Source organism: Botryllus schlosseri, chromosome 2 (assembly GCF_051294905.1).
Source record: "Botryllus schlosseri isolate E-star chromosome 2, Bs_hap1, whole genome shotgun sequence".
In the NCBI taxonomy this organism is placed as follows: domain Eukaryota; kingdom Metazoa; phylum Chordata; class Ascidiacea; order Stolidobranchia; family Styelidae; genus Botryllus; species Botryllus schlosseri.
The window spans coordinates 32,934,712-32,956,561 of NC_137237.1; the positions used below are offsets into that span (position 1 = coordinate 32,934,712).

Sequence of the window (21,850 nt, forward strand, 5' to 3'; positions counted from 1 at the left end):
GCTCTTGGCTGCAGAGATTTTCAAGCTAATCAATTTTGCCAATAGCCTGGTAAACTTCAATAACCAGTAAATGTCAGTAATTTTTCGAAGAAATTCTGGTAACTTGACTTTAGAGCTAAATTGAGGTAATAATACATATCAAAATGTAAAATTACAAGCTACGCACAGTTATTGGCAGCAGACATGGGGTAATAGCGATTAGTAATCGTAATCGATTACGACGATTACAGCATTTTGAAGTAATCGTAATCGCAATCGATTACATTCGAAAAAAATCCGAAGTAATCGTAATCGTAATCGACTACTTCCCATATCTAATCGATTTGTTTGTGAAAGAACGATTACTTTTTGTTTGTACAAGGACTATGACATAAACTGAATATTCGTGAACAAGAATGAGATAATATACCACGTTAGCGTTAGCACAAACGTCTGTTTTCAAACGCCACTGACTCATTATTACGTCAGAAGTATTAGCTCCGCTCGTCATTGCGTAACAAGTATCCACACATAGTAAACAGACATGCGATGGACATTGTAGTGTGATTGTAAGAACACCTCCCGTGGTGTATATCAGGTTATCAATACACTACAGAAGCCGCTACCTCGCAGCAGGATATTGATCACCACTCTGCCTATAGTTTCAAATAGTAACTTATGTATTAATGTTTGGTTGTGCTTAGTTAAACGCAGTTTACCATTGCTGCTTGGCGAGCAGGAGGCCTACATACGCACGTGCACCTGACGAAGATTCGGAATTTTGTACTCGTCGAATAAGACATTGCAGTTTCCACAACGAAGCATTACAAATAAACAGCTGCTGATATATATCATAACCGAGCCGTGCTTAGCCGTTTCTCGTAACAGCAGCTTGCTGTATATGTATTAAGTTGAAGGCAGAATTTTTATGTTAACCATATCTTATTCTCATATAACTACTTGAAACGGGCGTCAATCGTTATTTCACAGTTCGTTACTTAGCATTTGGACCTAACGCCATGACCATCCGCTTATATAGCCTGACATGTTAGCGTGGGTTGTAGTTAGAATCAGCAATTCAGCCAAAACAGCAATTCCCCTGTCCAACCGTTGGTCAATTTTCAAAAGTGAATTTCGTCAATAATATTGGTAATTGCATTATATTACTATTCATTTATAACCTCTCTGAGCCCCGAGTGTCAGATTTACCTGTAAAGCTGGGGCACGTAATTCATATTCATAGCATCTGGTATGTTGTTATAATTACTGTATGTTGTTAATTCGCGACCTCCAGTCCGTTGTATAATCACAAGATATTGTACTCGCCCAAACGTAGCAGAATAAAAGAATATCTTTTGTGAGATGCACACACAAATTGTCATGGCTTTATTCTTTTATGGATGCGCCGGGTGACATTTGCATTGTGGGCCCAGATTGGAAGGACAGGAGTTATTAGTCCCGCCCACTCAGCGCGGCTATTGACAATGGACGAATACCCTAAGTTTCGGCCAAGGTATTTCTTTGGTATCACATCCCGTGGAGTTGCGTGTTGGCCGAAACTGCATCTGTGATTTGGCGTGTTGTGGGATCGTGGCGCGGTAATGACCGGCTACGAAATGCCTGTTCCCATAAAATATAGCCTATGTATGTTTTTTCTTGAGGGGAAGGGGTATGCATTTCAAACCCAGCTATCTACTGGAGCAGGGGTCACCAACTGTTTTGAAACAAAAAGCTACTTCTTGTGTAATGTGTACTGATTATTGCGACGACCGACGGGTTACCTCGTACTCCCGTCGTTTATCCATGTTTCCGCCCCTTACCGAAAAAAACACGCTCACTCGCAGGGACTCACACCAGCTCCTCCAAGCTCAGTTGCGTTGCTGCAGTGCGCGCAGAAGCGCCGATCTCCGCGTCTAAACTCGGGAATATTAACTATATAGATTCCCGTTGAGACGCCGCGTGGGCGAAGACAAGCAATGCCCAGAGCGACTGCGTTCGTATGCTCCTTGGCGTCGGCCGACCCATGTTCAACTGCTGCTCATATGAAACGAGCTTCAACTATCAAATCTCTCATTTGGATATTTGCTACATACGAACGGGGGGGGGGCTGGGCGAGACTTACCGGCCCCCCCCCCTATAAGTATCTATCCGTAACTTATGGGGGGCTTCGCCCCCCAGACCCCTCTTTCGCATCTGTTATTATTATCTATCTATCAAGGTTTGGCCAGGTGCTGGATTCGGCCATGTCTATTTTTTCATGTGTGCAAAGATACGCGACATTAAAACTAAGTAATTCTACCGCATGCAGACACGTGATGATTATCGGGATATGGTACTTTTCTAACATATGCAGAGATTTGATGATGATTGACACATCTGTACGGAATCCTATTCTTGCCTTACACGGATTTCCATGTTTATTCGTTATTATCCTTAAAAAAGCGCATAATCCAAATAGGGGAGCCCTTCGGCCAGCCAGCCCCCCCTGGCGACCGCCCACCTCGCCCACCCCAAAAGCCACCACTACTACAGCGACTGCGGGCGACTCATTTGGTCCGCGCTGGTGACCCCTGTACTAGAGATATTTGAATCGCAAAGCTCGAAAAACATTTACAAGAATTAATTAAATTCTCCAAAATGCTCTATAATATATGTTGGTTTACGAAATACTTTTGAGTCCCCTTCGAGCACGCTCCCCACTCTATTAAGGAATTTGGGGCGCGGCAGGTAAATACCTGGCAATAATGCAAATCGTTGGATGCGATAAATCATCCACTATAAAGTTGGGCAATTGATATATTATGACGTAATAAGCAAATGACGCATGATGAAGAAAGTTGATGTCTCATTAAGCCTTTTCATCGCAATCCTTGTATTGTCTTCCCATATATCATTTAAGAGTATAGTCCTAATCAAAACAAATGTAATCGTGAGTAATCGTGATTACTTTTTCAATGTAATCGTAATCGTAATCGACTACTTCATGATTTTGCTGTAATCGTAATCGTAATCGCGTGATTCCGAAGTAATCGTAATCGCAATCGATTACATTCATAAAGTAATCACCCCATGTCTGATTGGCAGCTACCGATAATTCGTTGCAAAATTTACAGAGATTTCCCAGTAAATCTACCAGATTTTTTACAGTGTATATATACTGCTTTCAAATATGTAACGATTATTTATATCGTATTTAGTAATCATATCACGACATAAATCAAACGACTGACCCAAGATCCACTTAAGCACGCACATTGAAGAAATAGATTGGGGCGAGGCGTCGCCGATTTTTGTTTATCAATCGCTGGTGCTAGATTTCAATATCGCAATATGCATCTTCATCTCCAATGCAGAATTACTAAAGGCGAGGAATAGAGGTGCAATTCTGGAAGTTGGGATATGTCCAGTCCATCCATACACTAATTTTTACCTGACAAAATGCATAAATGGAATAGTTACGCTTTAAAAACTATTAAATGAAAGTGGAATTAATCTAGAAAACGCAACCACTTGAGTAACAGCAGTAGACAAAATCCACTTTCGTATTTAGAAAAAGAAGTACTCCGTGACCGACCACTTCTGCAAACTGATAACAATTTGCTGCGTCTGTGTGTCCGCCCTTTACTCCTGTCTGAATATGCTGTGGATTGTAGCGTGTTACTAGGAATTAGTCGTCGAACTCGTAATCTGAATTAGCCCGTTACCATTGCAGCAATTGACCCTTGCTACGGAGTGACGTGCGGACCAAATTCGTCATGTAAAAATGGAGTCTGTGTCTGCCAAACAGGCTACGTCCTGCAGTCGGGAGCGTGCGTTGGTAAGTGAAACCCCACATTTTATGAAAGTCAATGATGTCGATTGGGACTTATTGCCGCCAAATATGTTTGCTCCGCGGTACTGTGATGGGATTCTTTCGATTAGGCATGTTGGCTGTAACTACTCTCTGCCGTCGGTGAATTTCCGCATGGATAAACGCGTGTTCCCGTATTGTAGGGTTGCCATGCGTCCGGAATTTCCCGCACATGTCCGGAATTGCACTGTTAAAACTGCGTCCGGTTGGAATTTCTAAAATATGCCTAGATGTCCGGAATTTTTAAGGCTTAAAGAATGCTCATAATATTTTCGTAAATCAAATTGAACAATATCATCTTTGGGGAGATTTATGATACATGAAAGTTTTCGTCGCGCTGCGCGCGATTTAGTATCATATATATTGGTTTACACCGTTTGGATGCTTTATTCAAAGATAGTGGTTCTAAACCTGGGGGTAATTTGCCTTTATTCTGGAGTTCGCGAAGATGTTGAACGTAATCAGCTTCCTAAATAGGCCGTGAGTAAGTATTGACAAATGTACCGAGCGTTAATAAGTAATCAGCCCATCAAATTTTGAGCCGGGCCACGGAACATTTTTGAAGTGGAAATGGAGTCGCGACCAAAAAAGGTTGGAAACCATCGGATGTGCGGTGTTTACATAGCTTAGTGGTGCGGTGCGCACTGGCATTAGGCTGATAAATAATCCTATCGGTGTGACATGAACATGACTCAGCGATGTACAAATACACTCGTTGCATTTTCGAAGTCATCATCCTCCACCAGCTTTACCGCTAACTCTGATCATCTGGGCAGAGAGAGGATCAAAATTATGTAGTAATATTTGGAATAACCAATATTATAGACATAATTCATTTAAATCATTTACCGACCAGATGCATACAGTAAGTCCCCGGAAGTTACATCGATTACCCTATGGTGGGTCCAAAATTTGTGTTTATTTGAGCAGGACGGGGCTGAAAAAATGTGACTTTGGCGCTGGTTACAACTTATGACACGCAACCAGATACTCCTGAACCGGATCGTGACCACCTCTAGTTGATAGACAAAGCTTTGCTGGTGTGACGTCATATTGATCGACATTGTGCTCATACCTCATTTTGAAATCCGCTAGTGGGCGCTAAAGAGCGCCCGGAATTTGTGCCACTCAAATATGGTGGTAACCCTACCCTATCGCTAATAGAAGCCAGCCATTCGTCGCTTTTCTGACGGTCAAATATTGCCTCGTCAGCCAATAAATAAATTGTAATCTCTACTGATATCGAGATTTACAACTTATCTGTGTCTTCACTTCCAATTGACGACAAAATACGTATATTGATAGAGCGTCCAGATTGTCGCGTCATAACCAGGTGGCGGGTTTGGGTCACTGCCGGGTGAATCCTAGGTTTACTCGGGAATTTGGTATTAACGGCTTAACCGCTGGACACTCACATATATCGTGAAAGGGAATATGGTTGTGCCCCCTCAGTAACCTTATGTAGTGCATTCGCATCGCTTCTCTATGATCCAAACCCCTTGATTATGCGGGTGAATATATACCCTGTTCCTTCCTTACCCCTTCATGATAAGAAATTGGCGTAGCCTACTACAGTACTTGAAAATGGAGTTAGCATTAAATCCGAACTAGATACACCAGAAAAAAATTCTTCATCAGACGTGGACAATACTTTACAGTATGAACGGTTTTACCTGGCCATAAAAGTGAGATATAAAACACCCGTAAACTGGCCCTAGTCCCAGCGTTATTAAACAATTGTCGAATTTAGATGTATCTGAATTTAATGACGAATGAGTATCAATAAAATACAGTGTCATTTTAGTACAAACTTTGTTTCATATACAACAGTTAGGGACCCGTGCAGAGGAGTTAGATGCGGACAGTATGCAACCTGCCGTCGAGGTGCATGCGTTTGCATCACTGGATATGTACAGCAGGGATCCGTATGCGTGGGTCAGTGCTGGAATGCTATTTCATATTCAATTCAGATAGTGGTTATCAGCATTGCTGAAAGCAGTTATTTCATTGATGAACACAATGTTTTGAGTTTTTTAATGACCTTGCACCAGGCTTGATAAGACCGTACGATAAGGAACAATTCTATTCGCGCCAGGAATAGTAGAGAAGCTCGAATATTACAATAAGATGTACTTGTTGTTATTATGACGCGCTTAATTTTTCGTGATTAGTTATCATCTGGCATATAATCATAGGTGGTCATAGGTCAAAGTAGTCATTGTTGATACTCAAGTATATAAGTATTGTTGCAAATTTCTGCTCTAACACAAGTAGACGAAGCGATTTTCAGAGCATGCTAAAACTCTTTCAGGAATACTGTTAAAAAACGACAGACCGGTGAAGCAATCTGGCAAACAACTTGAAGAATTAGATTGGGATGAAGCGTTGTCAATTTTTCTTTATCAATCGCTGGTGTCAGTTTTCGATATTGCAATATGCATCTTCATGAGGAAAGTTTAAGGCGAAGAAATTATATGCAATTCTAGAAGTTATAATATGTTACCATCATAAATAGTCTTCAACGCCCAGTTGTCATGGCAAATTCAGTTGTGAAAGTGACGTAAATCTATTCATGAATGACTTTTGACTTAGCAAAGTCCAAAACGTATAAAAAGAGGTTGTGGATTTTTCGCTGTTGCCGTAGAAATGGGAGTAATCTATGGAAATATAGCACTGGTATGTAAGTAGCGGTAGTATATCCTACACCACCGACTTGCGTATTCCTGCAAAGTAGATGTGCCAACAGAATGAGGTCGTGTATCATTCAAAATAGTGCAGTGAGCTTAAGCTATCTGTTCACCTCGATTATTCGAAATTTCATGCCAGTAACGTCATATTTGGTGATACGATTGTTGATATAAAATGTTTCTTTTAATTCTCTAGTCTCTAGTATATTTGCTGACGATTACTTCTGACGAATGTCATCCGAATATATATGGATTTATTTTCAGTACGAATATACTATTCCAAAGTGTCGGGTGTAATCAGAAATTCACCGACACACTATTAATCACAATCATTACAATTGCAGTTCCCGATCCTTGCGCTGGAGTCACGTGCGGACCGAATTCGTCATGTGACAAAGGAAAGTGCGTCTGCCGAACAGGCTACGTCCTGCAGTCTGGAGTATGCGTTGGTAAGTCAATCCTGACACTACAGTCATTTTATGAGCGATAACGATAGGGGTGCCGTTATTTTGTACAAGGAAACTTATGAAACTTTATTTTGTACATCTAAACTTATGAAACAGGGTAACTAATGAAACAGGGATAAGCATGTTTCATTATCATGATGTGCACGCCCAACGGCAGATTTCGACGACAACAAAGGCAGCATAGAGATATACCAACTTCTATCATCGCTAGCGCCACTGGTTTATAGGCTCTTAACTGTATTCAACCTGACAAGCATCGTGTTTTTGCCAATATAATTGTTCGCGGATAAAGGTGTTGCGACCTGCTGGAATAGAATCCCTATGATCTCTGTGTTATCTATATACGCTCGATAATATAGTATTCAAGTGAAAAGCAAGGACAGGAGGTAACATTTGGGAATCAGTTGACTGATCCGGCCCGCGGGCGATTTGAAGCTTTGAATCCATCCCGCGACACAATTAGAGTTTGACACCCCTGATCTGTTATATCTATTATTGACTGCTTTGACCACTAATATTACTACCTTTCCAGTTCCCGATCCATGCGCAGGCGTTACGTGCGCAGCAAATGCGCACTGCAGAGGTGGCATATGCGTCTGCAAGGACGGATTCGTCGAATATCAAGGCACATGTGTCGGTAAGTTTCCCCGCCTGTTGTGTATAATGTAATCGCAGTTCAGAGGGAAGATCCCCTTGAAATTGGAAAAAAAAGCATTTTTGTGTTGAAATCTGTTCTATTAAAATTCCTCTGTCCAATGATGAGATAAGCCTATGTGTGACAAATTTAACCCTATGGCGAATTTTATGATATAACTCTATCGTACATTGGGAATTACCAAAATGTTCAATTGTATTATAGTCCCAGATCCGTGCAGGGGCGTAGTATGCGGACCAAACTCGAAATGTAAAGGCGGCATTTGTGAATGTGTGGCGGGTTACTACGTTGATGGGTCTTCATGCAAGAGTTAGTATTCATGCACCACAGTACAGAAATATATTCCTCGTTACGATGTTATATGTTTGGTTAATTCTTCCAGAAATTGATCCATGCAGTGGTGTGGTTTGTGGACCGTACTCGGAATGTAAAAACGGCATCTGTGAATGTATTGCTGGTTACCACGTTCAAGGATCGTCTTGCAAGAGTTAGTATGCAGGCACTGCAATCCAGAATTTTGTTCCTCGTTACGATGTTTTGTTCTGTAAATTCTTCCAGAAATTGATCCATGCAGTGGTGTGGTTTGTGGACCGTACTCGCAATGTAGCAACGGCATTTGTGAATGCATTGCTGGTTACCACATTCAAGGATCCTCTTGCAAGAGTTAGTATGCGTGCACTACAATCCAGAAATTTTTTCCTCGTTATGATGTTATATGTCTGTAAATTCTTCCAGAAATTGATCCGTGCAGTGGCGTGGTTTGTGGACCGTACTCGAAATGTCAAAACGGCTTTTGTGAATGCATTTCCGGTTACCACGTTCAAGGATCGTCTTGCAAGAGTTAGTATTCATGCAACGTAACCCACGAATGTATCGCTCGTTACGATATTATATTGTCCGAAAATTCTTCCAGAGATTGATCCGTGTAGTGGCATCGTATGCGGACCGTACTCGCAATGTAACGGCGGCATTTGCGAATGCGTTGCTGGTTACCACGTTCAAGGATCGTCATGCAAGAGTTAGTATTCATGCCCCGTAATCCACTAATTTATACCTTGTTACAATGCTATAATTGCGTTCACACAGAAATTGATCCCTGTCATGGAGTGAAATGTGGACAAAATTCATATTGTTCTGGAGGCGTATGTCATTGCATGGATGGTTACACAGTGAAGGGCGGTCGTTGCGTCAGTAAGTACATGACAAATGGGACATGTTTCAAACATTTGAATATGCAAGCTCATTCGTTATTTAGTCCATGCATATTGCATCGGAATAGGATGAGCTGCGACTCTCTGTGTGGGAAAATCTCACATAAATCCGCCATACAAACATCTCCCTGAGCATTCGACTAACGACTAGCCGTTCCGACGTTACACTCCGGACTAATCTATTTACTCATATCGGCTTCATATGCGCACCGAAATCGTTGGTAGTCATGTTGTGAATGACCGCAGGGATTCGTTTTCTAGTCGCGCAAAGCGTGATAATTTTTCATATTCTTGAGTGAATTTCGTCATAAATATTAGTATAGTTTCGCATATTACTATCAAATATTTATCCTTTCTCAGCCCATAGGATCAAATTCACCGGTAAAGTTGATGCAGGGGGTGTCTTAGAAAATTTAGGGAAGTTATTAATGCTGTGCTGCATCTTTGGGTGGGTCAATTGTTATTAGTTCCCTTTGTTGCATATGCTGTTATTTCGTGACATCCCATCACGATTGTCGGTATAGTGGAAAGATATTGGATTCGCTCAAACGTACCAGAAATGAATTTCTTTTGCGAGAAGCACACGATTCCGAGTTGGTATTTCTATATGGGGTGCTTCGTTTTCCTCTGCTGATCGAATCTGTACTGTGGGGCTCAGATTGCAAAGGGCGATAGTATATCAAAAATGAAAAACGAAGTATTGAATTGAATTACGTTGAATCGCGCGTGGCGTGAAGAAAATTTCAAGATTGGTCAAAATCTCTCAAATATTCCGCGGTAGGACTACCAGAAACAAATTTTCTTCGTGATGAGTACGATTACAAATTGGTACTTCTTTATGAGCCGCATCATTTACCCTGCTGTTCGCTGTTCTGTGGGGATCAAATTACAAAGGACACTTCTATATTAAAATCGGAAATGAACACGCATTGAACCGCGCGTAGCGCAAAGAAACTTTTAAGAATAGTTAAAACCTCTCATTAATCAGGGAATCAATTCGTAAGTTCAATTTGCATATTGACGGCCGCCAATACATCCTAATCGACATGTGTCGACGGCCGCATAATTTTCCTTTCACTGCCGCAGATTGGCCACCCCTGGACTTGAGAAACGATAATGGGGTTAGCTAGACATGATACTCGTAAAGCTTGGTCTTCTGGGAAGCCCGAAGTTGTTTTCTAAGCATCGCAGTCTTGGCAGTGGTGGGACATTGCACGTCAAGACAATATACCCATTCATATCAGCAAATTCTTCCTCCATGGAATGATATTACCATCGCCGAAGCCGTATATAACAGCTAGTACGGAATAATGATATTGGGCGCGGGAGAATAGCTTACTATGAACCAACAACAACAATATGATTAAACTGAAATCAATTTCAGTATTTAGAAATGCTTTAATGCATTAATTTATTTTCTAGTGATCGACCCGTGCATGGGAGTGTCATGTGGACCGTACTCGAGTTGTCACAACGGAGCGTGTCATTGCGATGACGGATACACTGTTCGCGGCAGCCGCTGCGTTGGTGAGTTGGACTACATTTGCAATTGCACAATGTGGATGCATGTATTGTATATTAGCAGGAGTTCAGTTTCTGGGGTAGGTGTTGTTGTTTTAGTATTCATTGCGTTGCGATATCTGTCGCCGATATTCTTAGGTTTTGACTTGGTATAGTTCGAGCAGTCGAGTTATTGCATGGCACAATTCCATTTTCGAAGCATTTGTAGGACTCTGTCTGTATACGGATCGGGTGGCAATTAGGAGCCTATAGTTAAACTTCCATCGCTGGAGTCGATCTCGATCGGCATCTCGCAGGTAAATCATCGATTTGCAGCACTGGAATTTGCCCCTTGACTGCTCTCTACCTCTCTTGGGTTCCCAATGGAAAAGACAGCGGTAGTTATTGATGATAATCAAGGTCCAATACAAGTAATGCCTTGAATCTTGACTGAATTAAAATTAGCTGCAGCGATTTTCAAGACATGTCAAAGCTATTTGAACTAGAATATCATATGTTGCAAAAGGCTGCTAATCTATCTGGTTTGATCAAGTATAGATTTTGGCTTTTGTTACTCATTCACCGGTGACAGCTCTCCAAAAGACTTGTTGCGTCTTCGGAACTCTTGCAGAATGGCTAATGGCGTCTCAAATGTAGGTGCTATTATCGAGTGTCGGCCTATGCATTCTTTGTTACCACCGTGATGCAGTGTTGGGATGACTCGTGTCAGACTCGAGTCACCTTTTTGGTATGACTTGACTTGACTCGAGTCACTTTGCAAAAATGTCTTGACTAGACTTAACTCGGCGTTTCAGAAATGGGTATTGACTCGTGACTCGGAGCAAAATTGACGAGTCAGTTTCAAGTAATCGGCGTTGATAAAAATTGCTGTATCTTGCACATGTTCGGATTGTTCTCGATACGCTGGTGTGACCCGAGAGAGCGTCCGATTCCATTTATTCAATGATTTTGCGTTTTACTGAACCGCCGATGCTCTATCACAAATAATTGACCAGAAAGGAAGTGGGCTTACAGCGTACGTAGCCTACTACTTTGACGTAACTAGTAATATAAAAGCAAAGCATTTACCTCTGTTCTATCGACTGGTCATTTGTGCTCGGTGCTCATGCTCACCTTAACCAAACCTCTCGTATGATTTAAATTGAATTGTCGCAGGCTTAATCATGCCTCATACTTCGAAAAAGCACAGCTTAACTTGAATTGTGACTTGACTCGTGACTTGTCTTGACTTCACTCAAGTCACTTTCAAAGATCGATTGCCTTGACTTGACTCGAGTCAAAATGTGAATGACTCGAGATGACTTGTGACTCGAAGGTAGTGATTTATCCCAACATTGCCGTGATGCAGGGGCGACCTTGCGCGGTTGATATTCACTGATTGCTATTATTAATGTGCTTTCTCCAATTGAGCCAAAATAGCACGGCGTGCAAAAATACATGATGATAACAGACACTTTGATTGTTATCTGATGAGTTTTCTATAATTTGTGTTATTCATTTTATTTTTCAGCAATGGACCCGTGCATGGGTGTAACATGTGGAGACCATTCCAGTTGCCAAGGTGGATCGTGCCATTGCGATCATGGATACACTGTTCGAGGCAGCGACTGCGTTTGTGAGTTGTTCAACGAGTTTTGTCATTCGCACTGTGCTTCTGTAAAGTGTCTAAATTACACTGATGATACATGCATGTTTGGGCTCAGTTTCTGGGATAGTTGTACATATAGGTTATATGACATTGAGCTATCTACAACAATTATTGCTTGCCTTCGTTTTAGGACTTAACCGCAGTCTAGAATTCAACACTGCATACCTGTATGACTAGTAGCTAGTTTGCATATAGTCATAGTCTTCGATGTATATCTTTCATAGTTTTCTACTCCCATTTAATGAAAATATCCGATCATGTTCACTTGTGGTTAAAGTTAATACATTCAACTAGTGTTTTATGACTTTTTTTAACCCTTCTGTCCACTCCAAATGCGTAATATATTTTCTTTTTCAGCAATCGACCCGTGTATGGGTGTTTCATGTGGAGACCATTCGAGTTGCCACGATGGATCGTGCCATTGCGATCGTGGATATACTGTTCGAGGCAGCAACTGCGTTCGTGAGTTGTTTGACGAGCTTTGCGATTCGAACTGTGCTTCTATGAAGTGTATCTACAGCTGTCCACACACAGCATATTATCTTCATCACTGCTATCTAGGTTGCATCTATCCAGAAGCTTTGATGTAGAGTAGGGCTGCATCTTTCATAGTTTTGCTACTCCCATTTAATAATGATATCCGATCATGTTCACTTCTGGATCAAGTTAACGCATTCAACCATAGTGTTGTTCTAACTTTCAAATTCTTGCAAACAAATGCAATATAATAACAGATACTTTGATTGCTGTCCAGGAGGTTTCTTTTCATTGTTTATGTTTTCATTTCTTTTTTCAGCAATCGATCCGTGCATGGGTGTCTCATGTGGAGTCCATTCGAATTGTCACGAAGGATCGTGTCATTGCGATCATGGATACACTGTTCGTGGGCACAGCTGCGTCCGTGAGTTGTTTGATGAGTATTGAGATTGCTAACTCGGCTTGAGTGACTTGTGTGAATTTCAATGGCGATGCATGCAAGTTCGGTTTCAATTCCTCGGGTAGATATTACGGAAAGGTCATACCAAATTGAACCGTCCGCAACAATGCAACAATTCAGTGCCACTATTTGTGAACTCAATAACAATCGAGTATTCGATACTGCTTACTTTGGGCACTGATATCTACGGTAGTTTTCAGCTGGCCAGAAGACATGTTTTTGTCTTTTAGCTGTTGTTATGCTACGCCACGATTTTGTTTATCCGTCCTCTCCAATTCCTCTAAACTTGAAGTATATGAGTGAATATTGTTCTGAACGGCGTGGAGTCAAATACTTGACAATAGCAGATACTCAGAATGCTTTGGTCTTACAGTATCAAACGATTCTCGACTGGACATCATCAAGTTGTTTATGTCCAGAGATTCCGCTGAAAATAGGATAATATGCATTCGATTTCTCGCTACGATTTTCTTCTCAGTACCCCCTCTCTTAGACATAGACAAGCTATAGTTGCCTATTTTCATATGGACACCGATTTAGCCTCGGAAGACGCCGTTTTCGTTACCTAAACTCCTTCCCGAACATAAATTCAACTTGTAATTTATGATATTATCTAGGTTGGATATGTCACAATTGATCAGTGACATAGTGCCGTTGTTTGTTATTTTTGCCGGATCCCCCTACTGTTAGCAGCATTCAAGGACACTATACCTTTGCGTGATAACGAACAGACTTGAGTCAGCAAACAGAATATTTTGGGCCGTCATTTTCGTGGTTTAACTTGTGTTTGAATCATAGAGAGCTTGTTTCAGCTCGATGTCTAGCGGGGAATTGTAGAGGTCTCTTGAACCTCTGTTTATACTCGCATCAACTCTGTATGCATGACATCAGTGTTTCAGGAATGGAGACGATTTTAAAGGATTACAAAATCAGTACGGCTCACCCAAACATAATAGTATCCGCCCCAAAGAAATTTCCAAAAAAGACATTTTCCCTAATTCCAGCTGTTGATCCATGCGCTACCGTTACGTGCAAAAGTTACGCCTTATGTGTGAATGGCCGATGCAAATGCCAAACTGGATATGTACAGCACGGCGAGGAATGTAAAAGTAAGTGGACTTTTTAATATGCGATCGATGGTAATCAGTCCTCCATCACCCAATCAACAAGGTCAAATACGGGGAAGCTGTGACGTATGTAGGAATTCAAGAAGCATACATGTAAACAAGACATCTGAACAATTATTAACGACAATGATGCGAGATACTGGCCGTCCCTTCTCTGTATATTTATTATCTGGTCGGTTGATAATATAACTTTGTGGCACAAGAAACTTACCATAATTTCGGTACTGCCATGCTCGATTCGGATTCAAGTACGCGAGTCGTTTTTTCCGAGCCCTCTTGTAGCCGCCACAACCAGCCTCTGACATTAATTTAGGGTTTCCATGCCTGTATATAACACCGCAGATCTTGAGGGTGCCATCCGTTCCGGAGGCTGGCTAAAAATAAGACTCTGAATATCCTTGGTACTGAAATTTGCTGTAACTGAGATACACGCATAATACCAATGCCACTTAAATCAAAGGTTGAAATAAGCTTTCGCTCATTTTCGTAAAATATCGCACATTGTGAGTTCCTTTACGTTGACCAGACCACGGCAAATGGATCCGTGACGTGATGCCTTTGTTGTATTTTTTCAACGTTCTCGACGGTCGCTCCCAAACTTCATCTTTGTCAAGCTTGTTCTTGCAGTAATGACTAGTCAGTTGGTCTTGTTGTCTGGTGTTCATGGTGTTTCGACTACATAACGGCATAGTCACCTGTCTGATATTCTTCAATATGAATCCGCATCTATCGACTTGTAACACGTGTCGGAATTTCACTTGTGGTGTGCGAACTTGATCGTTTTCATTTTCTGCATTTGGCCTTCATTAGAAACCGTCGACACCCCTGGTCTACATCTATGACCTGGTATGATATCATAAAAATTTCTGGTGTTGTTCAGATGCGGACCCGTGCGCGGATGTACTTTGTCGAAAGAATTCACACTGCGTCAGAGGGCAATGTCACTGCGACCGTGGTTACCTGGCCAGGGGAAATGAATGTGTCCGTGAGTCTCATTCCCGAGGTTGTAATGACTCAATTCGAATCGCGGTCTTATCGTGACTCGACATGACTCGAGTCATTTTCGTAAAATACGGAAACTAAAAGCTACTCGATTTGAGTCAATGTGTGTGTTGAATCGACTTGCGCTCGAATCATAGCACATGCCCCGACCAAATCATATGACCCGGACTCGGACGATCAAGACAGACATTTCTCTGTAACTTCGAAGAAGAATAAAGTTCCCACATTATTCGAATTTTGTCTGTCAGTACTGGTACTTGGAAAATAGGGCCAAAATTCGTATATCATGAATACGATGCATTCGATATTATTAAGGCAGAGTTGTAAGAAGTGTCTTGATCATGACCTGAACTCGAAACTCAACACTAGGGTTGTTCAAAAAAAACTTTTTTTTCCAAATCTCACTCGCCTACTGACTAAATCGTCAGGTTGTCCAAGAAAACGATGCACACCAAATTTGACTCAATTCCAACCAGTCATGGCCGTGCAATCTTGAATTGAAATTTTTAATTTATTAAAAAAATTAAAAAAAAAAATTTCTCAAATTTTTCTGTCAACCCCATGAAATTGTTGAGCTGTCTTCAAAGACGATGCAAAACAAATTTTAGTCAATTCCGACTAGTAGAAGCGGAGCTATTTGAGTTTTTCGTTGATAATCCCCGGCTCAAGGATAATCCGAGAAATATCAACGAAAAACGCGAATAACTCCGCTTCTACTGGTCGGAATTGACTCAAATTTGTTTTGCATCGTCTTTGAAGACAGCTCAACAATTTCATGGGGTTGACAGAAAAATTAGATTTTTTTTTTTTTTTTAATAAATTAAAAATTTCAATTCAAGATTGCACGGCCGTGACTGGTTAGAATTGAGTCAAATTTGGTGTGCATCGTTTTCTTGGACAACCTGACGATTTAGTCAGTAGGCGAGTGAGATTTGGAAAAAAAAGTTTTTTTTTAACAACCCTACTGAACACTGTGCTATATTTTGAGAGCTGACTAATCAAGTAAGTACATTTCAAAAGATGTTGGCGATTTGCAAGTTTCGAATATATATTCAGTTATCTTGATACGGGCATTTGTGATGGATTTGACTTATAACTGTCATGCAAACATGTAACAATAGTAGGCCTACTTTCAATCTTGGTGTAAAACGTCTGTAGTTTTGCCGTCAACATTCTGAAGTGGAAATGGTGAAAAAACATACCCACGAAAGTAATGCATGTATGCAAAGCCTACGGAGTAGAAGTACATCATAGCAGGGTCACCTCTGGACGTATTTCTAGGCTTCGAATTTCGCCAGCTGAAGTTACGCTCAATATCGGACATATTTCTATTTGAAGCCACACAAAATGCCGAACTCCCTCACCCCCTGGCCCCATCCCCCCGTGAATGTAACCGCGAATGCAGAATATGTAACAAAAAGAAAATATCAGCTGTTGGTCAGTGGTGAGCGGATATTGCTTTCTGAGAATCCGAATTCGTCCGACAGCTTTAGTCACTGAGGGACAATCCATCCGATTACAAAATCTGGTTTGAATAACTTTTCCGAAGATTCCGAATTGTACAGCTTAGTTATGATGCCTTTGAAAGGTGTTAGCTGGTTTATATTTGTTTGTAGTTTTGGCAGAACCGCTTTAAAGTGCTACCAGTCCTGTCACAAGGTGTTCACTGTTCACTGTCCGTGTTTTTTTGTCGAGCGAACGATTTATTCTCTTGGCTTGTGAGAGCAAAAGTCACGTCTGGCCAGAACTATCCAAAAATATCCCAAACAAAAGTTACAGCGATATGAAAACATCCGAAATAATATCAGCAATAGAATCCGAATCCAATCCACTGTCACATAATCCGGTCCAAGTCCGGTCAATGCTCATCACTGCTGTTGGAGTTATCCGTGACATTTAATACGCTATTTACAGATAGTGACCCGTGCTACCAAGTAAAATGCTCAGCAAACTCCCACTGTGTTGGCGGACATTGCCAATGCATGGACGGCTACGTACGAAGACACAACAAATGCGAAAGTAAGTCATCCGGATTACCTGAAAGCTGTTATTTCACCAGCTTAAATTACGACCCATGCTAGACATCTTTCTTTTTGAAGCCACACAAAAAGCCGAACTCCCTCAACACCCCTAGTGAATGTAACCACAAATGCATAATAAGTAACGCAAAGCAAGCGTCAGCTGTTGGTGGCAACCGTGACACTTGTCACGCTATTTACAGATAGTGACCCGTGCTACCACGTCAAATGCGCTGCAAACTCCCACTGCGTTGCCGGACAATGCCAATGTATGGACGGCTACGTACGAAGACACAACAAATGCGAAAGTAAGTCATCCGGATTACCGGAGACATGTTATTTCACTCAACCATTTGCTCAACTGCAGAAGACGACCCGTGCTACGATGTCAGATGTCCAAATTTAGCATCATGCAAAGACGGCCAATGCTATTGCAGAGACGGATATATCAACGATGGACACGGTAAATGTACATGTAAGTTGAGATTGCTCTGTTGTGAAAGATTGTATCATTGGAAATCGACTGTACATGATGTGATTTATTTCAGCGGCTGATCAATGTCCGAGAAAGCCTTGCCCTCCCAATTCAGTGTGCCAGCAAGGGATATGTGTCTGTTACCCAGGATTCGTTGCTTGGGAAAAACGCTGTATACAGCAAAGTGAGTGCAATGTCGATCCGGACCTAAGTCACATCAGCTATAGGTCACGGACTACATGTTCTCGGAGTTACAGTAAGGATAATATGTTCTCGTATCCGATATTAAGGCTATCGGCGATGACATTTTATGAGATCACTAGGATGAAAGTGGTGTTCGTGGTTCATAAAGTCGAAGGAACATTGTTGCTACGGCTGGGCAAATTTGTGTACCTGGCTACCTGATTACCTGCCTATTTCAAAGACAAGCAGAAATGTAGAAAATTACATGAGTAAGTAGTTGTGGCAAGTTGATGGGAAAAGGCACCGTATATTCGTTCGTGGATCGCCAGTGTCAATGTCCGCGACTAAGGGGCAGAGGGGGTCAGGAACAAAGTATTTTTACTTTTTTGAAGTACTCAATTAGTTTTCGCTACTTGGATACTTACTCAAGTAGATCTTATTTCCTGCTACTTCAACTTCGTAATATTTTGTGATCTACTTACTTACTTTTCGCTATTTTCAGTTTGTCAAGTAGTAGAAGTAGTTTATTCCTCCAATCAGGAAGATAGCCTGAAGAATTTCACGGCTGTTTTCACGGAGTATCAACAATGAATTTTTGTAAAAGTTGAACCACCGTGTTTTTTATTAACGTTTACTAATCGCGCAAAGTGTTTATATCGTATCTGATGCAACTTCTGCGTATTGCTCTTCGACTAAACTACGGGCCTTATAATGTGGGGAATGGCGCCATACCATATTTTTTTTCTAAAACGGGCTGTTCGAGTAAACAGTGGAATAATATCACATTTCCCTATCAATTCTATCATTTTCATGCCATGATGCGGACGAATGCTTATGCTATCGAAAATTGGATACCTCCTGGTATGCATCAATATGAATCAAGCTCTGGACCTTTCGCATAGCTCAATTAGCAACTTTTGACAATCAATGCGAACAAATTACGATCGTTTTCACAACTACTTATTTACTTGAGTAGATTAAGTATCAGTCAATTCTACTTCTACTTCAAATAGTTTTAGGTTCCTCATGGAAGAAGTACTTCTACTCGTACTAAAGTAGTTTTTTCCTCGATACATCTACTTCTACATGAGTAGTTTTCTTGACTAATTTGACCAACTCTGCTAAGGGGAATGCTCAGTGCTACCTCAAACAAGAAAACTTGAAGTTGTGATCGCCATGTCGCAGTGGCGTATCCAAGGGGGGGTTAGGGGGTCGGAACCTCCCCTTTTCAAAATCCTAAGAATTATGTCAAATATAGCCTCTATTATTGCTAATTTATTAGTTCAACATAGTCGTTTTTTCGTATGATAGGGCGATTATGGCGCCTTAATGTTATTTAGGAGGTCTAAAACCCCTACAAAGTTTTTGAATTATGCGCCGAATTAATCGAAAGGATAAAAAAGTTATATTTCGCTAATTTTTACGCATTCTGCGCTTGTTCAGCTACATTTCAGCTATGGCAGTTGCTGCCGTTCTCAATTTTCTCCCCTCGATTTCTCTCTCGCCTTGCAAAAACGAGAGACGCGATATGTAATTAGAATTAAACCAAGATCAAGTTGTCGGCAATCAACATCACCCGCGAATTCGCTGCACCTGCTCGCATTGAAATCATAATCAAGGATTGCACGGTGTACTGAAAACGTACAACGACCTTATCGCAAGTTTGGTTTTCATTAACTAAATGAAGACTCAAGCAACTTAACGCGACACACAAAAACACCCAATATATAGGGAGGGTAAGATGCGGGTAATAATCAACACAAATGATGAGATCACGAAGAAACAATAAACACCACACACGGCGTGTTGATTGATCAGCGAGACGCAGACATGGCGACACCAGTAAGACAATGCTGTTCTCAAATCCACATTGTCTTCGCGATTATCGGCGAGAAATGGCCTACAATTGACATTCACATTTCAAAATGCATAAGCCTAGCGATCCACGTTCTCGAATATTAGGTGGCTTGCTGTCGTTAAAATACCGGCCTATGTTGCTGCTGAACGGGAGAATTGAGTAGGCCTAGTAGTAAAGCTAACCTAATGATATCGACTGGCAAGTTTCTCTGTTGCTCGAGTCATTATCCCAGTGTGTAGTCAGTAGTAATTGACTGACTTGAGTGCTAGCAATTAAGGTCTAATTATCTTCGCGCGTACTACGCGCTCAGCCGTACCGCTAGTAACGCCATCGAAAAGCACACATTCGTGCACCCTGCACAGTGCACTGCACACCTCTGTGTGGCGATCGCCCTCGTTTATGCGATCGCCGTATCCCGCGTTTGTTCGTCCGCTGCGATACTACAGGCTGTGCGCATCATATAGTCAAAACCTAACAAAATCGCGTATCTCTGGCCGGAACCTGGCGTTTGGGGACGGGCGGCGTTTGCCGGCTCATGACTAAATGTGATAATTTACGAATTTCTTTCAGTCATACCCGATAAACGCAGTTTTCAGGCATTGTCGTATTAATATATCATTTCCCACTCACCGCATTTTTTTTTTATCGTTGAACTTCAATATATCGTACAAATTCGCCACGGAGCTTAGACGAATGATCATAATGATGGCGTCATTATGGTCAATTGTGTAACGGAACCCCCTCCCCTTTTTTGCGTTCTAGATAGACGCCTGTCCTGTCGGTATGATGACTTCATTCACAAACCTTCCACATAAAAAACCAGCGGTTTGACCTTGAAATCTGACAAAGTAGAATGGTAGTAGTCTTCAAAAATATACGCTTGATGAAGTCGAACAAATGCTGGTCGATACCCTCTTGAGTATTTCCGAACATACCGTATGTCGCAAAAAGAGGCCGGCAACTCTAGAAAAGTGTTACAACAACTATGATGTCCGTCAAGACTATCTTCTGTATGACAGCAATTTACCCAATATAATTTTGGCAGTTAATTGGAGGTGGCTATTTTAATAATTTCGAGATGTATCGTTACGAATAACGCAAAATGACCAATGTTATTATTAGAATTGTAAAAAGTAGTAGAGGCTCTTATCTCCCGGAAGGATCTGGTGCGTCACCGTCTGTAATTACCGAGACCCCCAGACCCCCCTCCGACTATACGCTGTTTACATTGGGTTTACGCTGTTTCTTCATTAGATGTCCGTTGAGTGAGTCAGCTTTGCTTACCTAATCGCGCCAAAGCGAGAAATATTTATAATTCGTGACTGAATCGGTCAATATGATCGGTGTTGCTTATATATTGCTATCAATTTTTATCCTCGCTCTGCTCCCGTAATCTGGTATACCGGTACAGCTGAGTAAGGTGTGCTTGAAAAGGTAGGACCCCTCAATAATAATTGAACATCTCCGGGTGTATAGTAGTATACCTGTTGGCAGGAACGAAACAGCACTTCGTCAGGCCCCCCAAAAAAACTTGAGTCTTGGGCTCCCATAGGGTGAGAAACCGACCCCCCCCCCCCCCCATCACGTTGCTCGCTTTTGCCACGAAATTACAGTGGTACTGTTCAGTTAGCCAGCGCTAAGCGCGAAAATCTTTGATAATTAATGATAAAATCGGTCAATAAGATCGGGAGTTGAATATATATTGCTCTCAATTTCTTGTCCTCTCTACTCACGTAATCAGATTTACCGATAGAGCTGAGTGAGGTGTCTTTGAAACTGTTGAGCCCGTAAATAATAGCCTATTAAACGTCTTCTGACGGGCGGACTCGTTGGTATGACTTCGTTACATGATGTTATTTCGTGACCTCCTGTCTGCTATATCAAAAAATATAGAATCGCCCAAACGTACTAAACTAAAAGATCACACTATTTCAAATTGGTAATTCTTCACTGGTATCTAATTTTCTACTGCGGGATCGTATTTGTCTTGTGAGGTTCAGATTACCGAGACAGAAACATTCGGCACCAGTCATTTAGGCGCCTATGGACAAATAAACCTATCTCTATTTCGTACATAAAACGGAGTTTTCGGTCACCATAAGGGCAGTCCTTTTTTGCCAAGGTTTCTCGCTGCCGATCGTTCTGACACTCTTCTTGGAGTCGCGTGTTACATGGCGTAAAACTGTATATGTCTTTGTGCGTCGTGGCGCGGTAATGCCCATTTTTATAAAT

The 21,850-nt window shown here is 41.5% G+C and overlaps 1 protein-coding gene and 1 long non-coding RNA gene across 9 annotated transcripts in view; one reads left to right on the forward strand and one right to left on the reverse strand.

The window, feature by feature from the left end:
- Positions 1-21,850, forward strand: part of LOC145434449 (uncharacterized) — a 60,626-nt gene that overhangs the window by 34,913 nt on the left and 3,863 nt on the right. For 4 of the 8 annotated variants that reach the window (XM_080311803.1, XM_080311806.1, XM_080311808.1 and 1 more), the window contains 20 exons: positions 3,692-3,796; positions 5,660-5,764; positions 6,861-6,965; positions 7,516-7,620; positions 7,843-7,947; positions 8,021-8,125; positions 8,197-8,301; positions 8,374-8,478; positions 8,552-8,656; positions 8,725-8,829; positions 10,272-10,376; positions 11,881-11,985; positions 12,376-12,480; positions 12,815-12,919; positions 13,960-14,064; positions 14,963-15,067; positions 16,999-17,103; positions 17,306-17,410; positions 17,470-17,577; positions 17,651-17,761. In XM_080311803.1, the coding sequence (XP_080167929.1) occupies positions 3,692-3,796; positions 5,660-5,764; positions 6,861-6,965; positions 7,516-7,620; positions 7,843-7,947; positions 8,021-8,125; positions 8,197-8,301; positions 8,374-8,478; positions 8,552-8,656; positions 8,725-8,829; positions 10,272-10,376; positions 11,881-11,985; positions 12,376-12,480; positions 12,815-12,919; positions 13,960-14,064; positions 14,963-15,067; positions 16,999-17,103; positions 17,306-17,410; positions 17,470-17,577; positions 17,651-17,761 (2,109 nt within the window). The remainder of the gene's footprint in view (positions 1-3,691; positions 3,797-5,659; positions 5,765-6,860; positions 6,966-7,515; positions 7,621-7,842; positions 7,948-8,020; positions 8,126-8,196; positions 8,302-8,373; positions 8,479-8,551; positions 8,657-8,724; positions 8,830-10,271; positions 10,377-11,880; positions 11,986-12,375; positions 12,481-12,814; positions 12,920-13,959; positions 14,065-14,962; positions 15,068-16,998; positions 17,104-17,305; positions 17,411-17,469; positions 17,578-17,650; positions 17,762-21,850) is intronic. The other 4 variants (XM_080311804.1, XM_080311809.1, XM_080311807.1 and 1 more) reach the window with 3 other exon arrangements.
- Positions 13,289-16,324, reverse strand: LOC145434453 (uncharacterized). Its single transcript, XR_013913397.1, has 3 exons — positions 16,042-16,324; positions 14,294-15,435; positions 13,289-13,382 (listed from the first exon to the last, which is right to left on the reverse strand). It is a non-coding gene; the product is annotated as an uncharacterized LOC145434453 (long non-coding RNA).